The sequence below is a fragment of the Mastomys coucha genome, unplaced genomic scaffold, assembly GCF_008632895.1.
Source record: "Mastomys coucha isolate ucsf_1 unplaced genomic scaffold, UCSF_Mcou_1 pScaffold16, whole genome shotgun sequence".
NCBI lineage: Eukaryota > Metazoa > Chordata > Mammalia > Rodentia > Muridae > Mastomys > Mastomys coucha.
Genome location: NW_022196898.1, coordinates 14,230,101 through 14,240,769, shown reverse-complemented (window position 1 = coordinate 14,240,769; position 10,669 = coordinate 14,230,101). Strand labels below are relative to the sequence as shown.

The 10,669-nt window shown below is 37.1% G+C and overlaps 1 protein-coding gene across 1 annotated transcript in view; it reads right to left on the bottom strand.

Annotated features, from left to right (window-relative positions):
- LOC116094044 (vomeronasal type-2 receptor 1) overlaps positions 1–9,920 on the bottom strand; it is a 23,001-nt gene extending 13,081 nt beyond the window's left edge. The window contains exons 1-3 of the mRNA XM_031376017.1: positions 9,685–9,920; positions 5,141–5,432; positions 1,973–2,845 (exon numbers count right to left, since the gene is read on the bottom strand). Coding sequence (XP_031231877.1) covers positions 1,973–2,845; positions 5,141–5,432; positions 9,685–9,920 — 1,401 coding nt within the window. The remainder of the gene's footprint in view (positions 1–1,972; positions 2,846–5,140; positions 5,433–9,684) is intronic.
- Between the last annotated feature and the right edge of the window lie 749 nt (positions 9,921–10,669).

The following is a 10,669-nucleotide window of genomic DNA, read 5'->3' as shown; positions in this document are numbered from 1 at the left end:
AGGTATATTTAGCACTGGTGCTTCCTGCCAGTGCCTAGGCCATTTGGAACCTCACTGTTTCATGCACCATTCACAACTGCTGAACATATACCCCAAGCCTGCCTGAAAATGAAAAATGGTTTCTAATCACAGAGCTATGAGTGGATATTTTAAAATGTGACTTAGCTTATAGAATGAAGATTTTAAACCTTGTCAAAAAGCTATCTGACTTGCTAAGTATACATATATTCTCTCTCTCTCTCTCTCTCTCTCTCTCTCTCTCTCTCTCTCTCTCTCACACACACACACACACACACACACACACACACACACACTAAGTGTTCTAATAAACAAAATCCTACTCAATTTGAAGAGTTCATTTTAAACCTATTTATTCAGAGATGTCTCCTAGATTATTTCTGGACAGAAGTAATCACTTAGCTTTAGTTAAATGGTGTTTCTACTTCTATATAGAAATCCAAATATGATGGGATTCTATATCAGAGGCATGTTCATTATCTTTTTAATCATACGCCTCTATCATCAGGAACTGAACCCTCCACCAGAAAGGCACACAATAATAATAGCAAACACATTTTAAGGAAGAATTGTCAATGTATGCTAAAAGTAGTACACAAAAAAATTAATAAAAGTAATAGACAGTCTCAAATATTTCCAGCAAGATATTTATTATTTCCCAAGAGAAACTTAGCAACTTCATATAGAAAAAAAATATGGTGACACTACTATAATTAAGTTGCCAAAGTTAGTGCTACTAGCAATAATGAGACATATTTATATAATGTGCATTCCTTTTTTTTAAGATGGGATTTTATGTAGCCCAGGCTAGTCACTCTATAACTCCTCATCAAACTTCTGGTGCTCCTGCCTCCAGTTCCCGAGTGCTAAATTAATATGCATGCACCACATGCCCAGATTTTTGTGTAGTCTATGGAATTGAAGACAGGACTTTGTGCATGCTTGAAAAGTACTCAATCAACTGAGCTATACCTTCAGCTCATGATATGCCTTCTGATAGAATTTGAAATGTACAATTTTACATTTGTGTTATTTGTGCCAGAAAGTAATAAACTCAACCAAATCACAAAAAGTAGGTAAAGCCAAATAGAAAACACTGTAAAAATAGCTGACCAATCCTGGTCAAAACTATAAAGTTCAAGGAAAAAAAAAAAAAAAAAAGGAAGAGAAAACTGCCACAGAGTACTGAATAGTGAGATTTAAAGCAGAAGGTGAGCAACTGAAAGTCAAAGTCAAACTGCAATTCAGAATTCCCAGTCACTGTGGCCTCTGTTGGATTAACCACCCATCCCATGCTAAGCCAACATGAATTGCTTAGCACGAGAACAAGAACAGGAGGCACAGAAGTAAGTATCCTAAGGAATGTCACAGGATCTTCACCCCCGGAAGATACACCATTCTACAGTTCTCACAATGCATAAAGACTCAATCTTCTAGTCCCTTCCAAGCCAGATAAGACCACATGACTAAAATGTGGCTATGTGAATGTATGAATTGTATATGATTTCCAGAAATGGTCTTCATGCCTTTTTCCTTCTTGACGTTTAAAATAAGAGCATGGCATTTTGAACCCAAGTAATCATACTAGACTAGAAAGTAAAGCCCCATTTTGTGGATAGGAACAAGCAAACTAGGAGAAATTGGAGTCTCTCTGCCATTTATGGAGTCCTAGAATGTTTACCTTTAGCTTTTATTTATATTTTTAAAATATCAGCTTACCTAGTAGAGGAATTATTTTTTTGTGAGGGTTATAGATTCTATTTAGAACAAACCTAAAAATTCTGTTAATAAATGAAGAATTAAAACACACATTCAGGCCAAACAGGCAAACAATTTCTTTTAAATGGTCATGTAAGAAAATTGTGACTATCAAATACAAACATAAATAGCTTTGATGGCTATTTGTATGAATATGTATGAATGGCATGCTACATCATCAAGTAAAACAACTTACCTGCCAGAAGTCAAAGGTAGGTATATATGCACATTCTTTATTTTCACCAAATGGTCCCTGTCCTTCTTGACATCTGCTGAGAAGATCCAGGCCATGAGCTATAGCATACACAGCTTGTTTGACATTGTTCGTGATTCTTAGCTGAGTTATATCCAGATAGGTATTTTTCAGATCTTCTAGCTTCTCCTCTCCAGTGCAGAGCTGATCAGACATGTCATACAATCTGTCTTCTTTACCAGTCATATTCACTCGGTGGTCCACATTGTAAGGCACACTGCTGTTGGGCCAGGTACAGTTAAAAGCAGTTTGCCAGAATTCAATGGTCAAGACATCATTTGGATCCTTGCTAGGGTGTACATCATAAAGAAATTCTTCTAGTCCTGGTATAATAGTTCTGGGCATTGCAAATCCAATACTTCCACCAAAATAGGGAAAATACTCAGGCTTTGCAATGAGAGCTGAGGTAATCCAGGCTTCGCTGGCAATCCAAGTCCTGTCAGTTATATTATGATGAATCATTTCCAGCACAAATGGGCTGAGGTCAATGTCAGAAGTATAAAGCACAATGACTTTGGCAGTGGAACTCTTTACTGCATCAACAGCTTTTTGCATTTTCTCATTGGAGTAGACTTTGGGAATGGTTTCAGAGAAAGCAACACAGAGGTTGGCATTCTCCATTTTTTCCTTAAAAGCTTTTACTCCATATTTTCCATAATCATCATCAGCTGCAATAGTACCTACCCAGACCCAACCAAAGTGTATGATAAGATTCACCATCGCCTCAGACTGGATCTTATCACTGGGTACTACACGAAGATAAGATGGAAACTGGAATTTGTCACTAAGAATTGAGCAGGAAGAAGTATAGCCCACCTAAAATTGAAAATATTTTTAGTTATTAGAAAGCTAGAGCCAAATCTTAAATTACAGCTTTCTGAATATTTTGAGATGGATAGAGTCAAACAGTTCTCTGTTTCCTCACATCTTTTTTCATAAAAAATAACTTTCTACTCTTACTCAATGAGTGGGAACTGCTGATGGAAGTTCTTTGATCTGTGCTGTCAACCCCAAGAGGGTTAGGGCAGCAGACAATTGACGAAATGCAATGGACTATTTTTCATGGATGGCACTGACAGAGAGGTCATTTGCTCTTCCCTTTGTCTTTGCTGCAAATACAGTGACTCCTCTGAGTCACAACATTCAGATTCTCCATCATCTTCAGTCTCTCATGCACAACAATGATGGAATGAGTCCACTCCCCATCCATTTGATAGCACTAGTTTCTCTTGTTTACAGTATCTCATTCCTCTCCCATCTCACTTAATTTGGTTCTTTGCTTTCCTTTTTTAAATTTTTTTCTTTCTTCATTTCCTTTTGGCAGGACTTCTGTATGAGTAGATGCTAAACCTTAGATTAACAAAGGTACTTCAAATGTCAGGTTTGAGTAATTTTCTACAGTAAGATTCCTCAACACTCTCATCTTATAGGCCCAAAAGTATGCACAGGAGCAAGTCTTTTTTGTAATTTGCTCAGTAGTCCTCACATGCATTTCTCATCTTTAGGAACTTGATAATGGAACTTAGGTCACCCACATATGGTGCATAAATGCATATTATACATTTCTGTATCTTAAGTCTCCACATGACTCATTCACTTTGCTATGTTACTAATGGGTCTATGGATAAAGTGCTTGCCATGCAAACCTGATTACCTAAGTTTAATCCCCAAAATCCAAGTAAAATATAAAAAAAAAAAAAAAATAGATGCAGTGGCATATGTCTCAGTACTTCTGTAGCAAGATGGGAGGCAGAGACAGGAGAATTGCCCAGAAGCTCACAGGACACTTAGCCTGGCATATACTAGACAGCAGGAGTAACAAGAAAAATCCTGCCTTCACTAAGTGAAAGGCAAAAATTACTGTAATATTGTCCCCATATTTGACTCCATATTTGTGCCATGGCAGACATGTATGTATATGCTTGCACATGTACAATAATCTATAAAGTTGTTTCCACTTTTGATAGTATCCCAAATGATATCCTTTTGTTAAGCTCCCAGACCCATTTTAGATTGTGATTATGATGACTTAGGTCATGATCAATAAGCATCAACAGACACAAAAGCCAAGATATATGCCTTGTTTCAGCTATTGATCAACCAGCTATTGATCAAGTGTATTAACACTTGGTGGTTGATCAATAGCTGAAACAGTACTGAGGAGCATAGTGACTAGTGCGAAGTACATAATTACTGCATCATAACTCAGTTAGTGCAAGCTGAATGTTCTGAATCAAGTAATCTGAAACCACCTCTAAGTAAGCCCAGCTCTCATGGCTGGAGCTTGATTATACAGTGTCACTAAGAACAACAACCCACTCATCCTAGGCTTAGTTATGCAGTGTCACTAAGAACACCATCCCACTCATCCTAGGCTTAGTTATGCAGTGTCACTAAGAACACCAACCCACTCATCCTAGGCTTAGTTAGGCAGTGTCACTAAGAACACCAACCCACTCATCCTAGGCTTAGTTATACAGTGTCACTAAGAACACCAACCCCACCCATCTTAGGCTTAGTTATGCAGTGTCACTAAGAACACCAACCCACTCATCCTAGGCTTAGTTATGCAGTGTCACTAAGAATACAATCACACCCATCTTAGGCTTGTTTATACGGTGACACTAAGAACACCACTCCACCCAGCCTAAGCTACCTTATAGCTTATCTCAACTTCTTCTGCCTTTCTTATTTTCAACAATTTCTAAACACTCTACTTCTTTAAATATTTTTGTTTATTTTTTTGAGGCAGTGTTTCTTTGTATATGCCTAGTTTTCTGGGAACTAGCTATGTAGAGCAGACTAGTCTCTAACTCAGAGATCTTTGTGCCTCTGCTTCCTGAGTGCCGGAATTAAATGTGTGTGCCATCATTTTTATGTGTGTGCTTGCTTAAGTTTATGGCACTGCAGGTGTAAGGAAGTCTATAAAAGCCAAAAATGGGCTTCATTTCTCCATAACTGGAGTTTCAGATGGTTGTGAACTACCCTATCAGTTCTGGGAATTAAAACTAACTCCTGTACAAGAACATGTACTCTTAACCTCTTAGCCATCTCTCCTGCCCCCATTTCTATTTCTTTACAAGTAAGTACTCAGCACAATATTCAACATACCTGAGGCATATAATACAACCCTAGAATTCGGGAAGCAGCAACTGACAAGGATGATCCCCCTGCTCCAACCAGTGCTGCCAGAGTTGATCCAGTGCTATTTCTAAAATTGGGTTTGAATTCTTCCTGCCCTGTAAGAAACACCAAGGATGACTCCATTGCTTTGGAAATGGTATAGCAGGAATCAAAGATCTGATATCCCAGAGTATGATTCGGCAAAATGTCCTTCCTTTCATTAATCTCTTTAATGGTGTGGATCATGGTTTTCATCCATCGGAAACCCCGGAAGTTAAACCTGGAAAGGAAAAGCTTTTGTGAGGCACTGGCTATTGAAGTTGGGGGTGAGGCTTTTCAGGGAAGGAGCTTCAGTTAGGTGAGGGATTACAGATTTTTGTTGAAGCAACAACAGGTATCTCAGTTGTCTGCACATGTCAATTTTTCACAAATGACATTACAATCTTAAAATATTCAAGAGAGTCATAGTCACTGTTGATTAGTAATCTTGGGAAGCAACTTTTGGATTTTTTTTTTACCACATTACATTATATCTTTTATATGCTATGATTTTCTCAAATGGCCAATTATCTCTTTGTCACAAAAATTTCTTCTAGTCAGAGTATTCTTCACCAGCAAATACACAAAGTCTCTTTGAACACATTTTCCTCATTCACTGGAAGTCCATGGGGGCCATATGATTTTTCTCCTTACTTTAACCTGTGTTCTTCTGAACATTTATTGTAATTATAAAAATCCTAAAATACATTGAGGCACTTAAAGTGGGAGTACAGTAAAGCATTACAAGAATTATGTGTAATAAAACTGCAATAGCATAACCCTAATCTGAGATTTTAGTTCCAATATTAAGGAATATTTATTGGTTCTCACATATGAACAGAATCATGATGCATTATGCTTTTAATTTTCTAGCCATTAAAGTCAATATTGCAATTCAATACCACATTTATTGCATTTCCCCCTATATTTGTCAACTAACTCTTCTATTTTCTTCTTTCTCTCTTTAACCTTAAAGTACATTTTAACTTACTAAGGACAAGTACCCCAACAGGACTTTATGCCTTAAAATGTGCTATAGATATTTAACTTTGTCTTCTATTCATAAATTTTTTTATTAAATATCCAACAACAGGACACTGGAGAGATGTCTCAACAATTATGAACACTTGTTGCTTTTGCAAAGGATCTTGGCACCCACATAGATGTTCACAACTATCCCTAACTGCAGTTTCAGAGGATCTGATATCCTCTTCTGGCCTCCACATGCTCCAAGCATGGACATAGTACACATAGATACATGAAGGCAAAACAAGGAGGCTGGTGAGATGGCTCAGTGGGTAAAACACCGACTGTTTTTCTGAAGGTCCTGAGTTCAAATCCCAGCAACCACATGGCGGCTCACAACCAGTCTGAAGACAGCTATAGTGTATGTAATAAGTTAACCTTTGGGCCAGAACAAGCAGGGTTGACCAGAGTGAGCAGAGGTCCTAAAATAAATGACAATTCCCAACAACCAGATGAAGGCTTACAACTATCTGTACAGCTACAGTACAGATATGTACTAATATCAATAAAATAAACAAATCTTAAAAAAAATAAAAAACTGTTTTCTTGTTTTAATAAAATTGATGTGTGAATGCTCACACATAAAAAAATAAATATAATATTTAAAAAATATATATCAATAACAAGTATCCCTTTGGAATAATGGAATTCTCTTCCATGTCACTTTAATTGAATTTTCATATAGGATGTAGTTCTTTGGCTTCCCAGACAGTATAACACAATAATAAAAGAATAGGCACAGAAAATTAGCCAAGCAGTTACACCATGGAAAAGGAAGCCATCTAAGTAGATGAGGAACAATGAGCTCTATAAGGACACCCATCCCTGGAGGGACACACAGCCAGGCTGAGGCTTAGGGGCTGACACAGAGCTAGACGAAGGGAAGTTCAGACAGTGTTGAGGCTCTGCGTCAAGGGAACATGTTATTATCAAGGAATGGAAAAGTCAATGATTAGAGGAGATGAGGGTGGAGCCGTGCAGTAAAGAAAGGAGAGAGCAGAAGACACCACAGCACAGAAAGCTGCATCGCCCCAACCCTCCCCAACCTCAGCTGCTGTTTCCAGAGCAGATGACAACACACCACCATCCCCCTGCTGCTGTTTCCAGAGTAACAACAGTGAAATCATCAACTTTTAAAATAAATGTAGCTATATCTTTTTTAGAAGAAAGATGAAATTTTAATAGCTAGAAAAATATTCTCCTGCTTTGAGCTTTAGTAACTTGGGAAGTTAGCTGAGAAAGCATTCTTCCCATAGGGAAAAGTCTATCTGGTCCCAAAGAGCATTACAGAGGTTTTCATAGTACTGGAAAACTAGAACAAATTAATATGTTCACAGACAGAACCTCAACAGTATAAGAATATTTCCCATCATTACAAAACACTCATCCAGAGTACAATACAGCAGTAAGAGAGCAATTGTAAGTGAAATGGGCAGGATGAAGACTCTCTACAATTAATGCTACATATGATGTATTTTAAGAATTATCAGGGAAGTTATTTTAAATCATCACAGAATTATTACTAAAAAGATGGTATTTGGAATCAATTTTCCTTCATTGATTAATTTTTATTATGAGGTTAACAATATTTTATAATATTTAAATCCTCATCTTATGACTATCAAACAACACATAAAATACTCCTTTTTTTCCATTTCATTATTTTTCTCTATTTGAGAAATATTTTCAAAATAAAACAAAGTCTTCCTGGTTTATGTATATTTAACACATGGATGGCTGAAATTTAGTATTGCATTAAAGTTGTTTGTTTATTTCAAAACAAAAATTCTCCAAACCCCAAGTTGAGGATCTGAATCAGTGAGTTAAAGCTTATAATTAAAAAATAAACTTAATATTGCTTATTTTGACCTTAGATTCTGAACATTACATAGACTTTTGGAAGGAGAAGTTGACTTACATAAAACAATAATAAGAAACTTGAAAGCACTGGGGTTGAATAGATAGAAGGAAATATTGACAAATACTGGTGGAAAATGAACATAAAAGATCTAATTTTAAAGAAATGTAATTTCTAACATTATAAGAGCTAGATGTAGCCACTCAAATCCTAATTTCAAAATTAAACAAATCCTGAAAATGACCCTAATTAGGGAATCATTTTAAACAGGACATGTTTACTTTTCTACTCCTTCAACTATAATGTAATAAGACATTATTTCTAAGGAAGGGAAAATAATATTTTGAAATCTATGTACTAGCCTTTACCATCTAACATTGCTGGGAGAGAAATCTTCAGAAGTTCCAATGCAAGACATAGAACAAATGAAGTAATTCCTTTTCTAAACTATCAGTATGTTACATTGTGATGCACTCTAAGTTCTCATTTCTAGTTCTTGGAAATTAAAGATGTGAAAACTCCTGTGGTAAATAACACTTGGCTCTAAAGGAATCTAGTTGTAAGTAAAGCCGCATATCTTCTTCCTCCATTGCCTCTGCTTCAATGTAAGAGTAAGAAGTTGTCATAGGATTGGGGGAGGGATTCATAGTAAACCTTTCTATTTTCTGAAGATGTAGAGACAATTACCACCCTTCGCACTAGGACATCTCAAATATGGAACATGAAATAAATCAAAGGAAAGTTGTGATCAGTGATGATGTGAGCTGAGCAAGCAGAAACTGCTAAATATACAGTGTGCACTGACAACAGTAATGGCCACTAAGCTTCAGGGAAATGCCTGCTGTGTTAGATCACATTTCCAGCTGAAACTGTGTTTGTGTTACAGTTACAACTATTTAAAGGCATATATACATACATATGCATATGTATATATATATATATATGAATTTAAGAACATGAATATATATGAATACAAGAAATAATACAGAGAGAGGGAAACATTGCTTTCTAATAATGATAAACTTATTGATAATTTGATTTGCTTTCTTTAATTTGAGGCATTCATGTGTGTGTGTGTGTGTGTGTGTGTGTGTGTGTGTGTGTGTGTGTGAGATATACAGATAGTTGTCCTATCCATGCTTTGCATTTCTCACAACAGATTACTGGCAAATTCTAGTATCAGGCATGGATCTTATTTCCTGAAGTGGCAATGTGGAGATACAAGCACTATGGGCAAAAGACTGCCAGGGTAAGTCTTACTCAGATAAATAAGTGCTCCCCTGCAGTGTGCTTCTGTTGAAAAGAGTTTTAGTCTCTGCTATTGAACATTAAAGCTGCAGTGCTACATAATTCTGCTCTGTTCTTCTGAAACCTCAGTACATTCATGGATCAACAGGAGTCTTCTAAAAACAGATTCTGATTCTGCAAACTGGGTAGCAGCCCCTAACTGTATATGCCTAGCAACTTCCTAATTGCTGCTCTACCACAGAGCACTCTGAGGAGCAAATGTTCTATACGGCATCAAGACTCCATTTGGAGACCCAAGACTATGCTCCCCACTTCCTCACCACCACCACCACCTGAATTGACAAGAAAGAAGATGGCTTACCCTTCACACATGGGTGATACTGGCTCCAAAATAGCTTCATCTACTGGGATGATTCTGGAGTGGATAGGAAACAGTCCTCCAATAACAACTGAATGATTTTTGGCATCTACATATCCAGACAAATTAAACTTGGCCATCAGTCTGCATTGTGGTTCCTCTGTTTTGTTTTGAGCACCCAATTCAGCCCACAAAAATCCAAGAAATCCTAGAGCTAAGCATATGTGTCTGCTGGCCATTTTAATAAGGCGAGCTTTAAGAAACTGACTAGCATGGAAATCACACATCCTTTAGTGAAGCACCTTGATTGAGTGAGTATGTATGTGTGTCCCAGTGGACTTGGCTTGTCACTACTTGCTACATAATTTTCATGTCTCAATCACAGGCATTGCAATCACTTGCAATTTGTGGATCTGGATTGTGAGCCGAGCAACCCTTTGAGAAGAAACTTCAGAAAATCCCCATATGCTTTGAAACAATAAATGATAGAAATGTGGATTCTGAGTTTAAAAATCATTTTAATTTGTAGAAACTATCCCATATTGTTTAGCCTTGAATCTCACGACAGCCAATGCTATGGTCTTCTCTACTCCAAAGGTAAAGAACAGTATCCTGCTTCATCATAAAGTATCAAAGAGGTGAAAGCAGTTGATGACTCATTGATGACTAGGATACTGACAAATTACCTTAGAAAAATTCTGTAAGGCCTGGTTATATTTAATGAACATTTTCACACATACCATTTTTGTTATCCTTTAACACAAGAACTAATACTCTCCACACACACTCTATAGTTTCAGGCTTATATCACTAGTTTCTTCTAAAAAATTCTTCCTTCTACCCTCTTCCTTCCTCCTTCCCTTCAATCTCTCCCCTCTCTTCCTTCCCTCCTCATTCTCTCTCTTTCCCCCTTTGTCCCCTGTCCCTTCTCATCTCTAACATCAACCTACCCCTATGCTAGTGCTGAGCCACACACCTCTAGTCCACA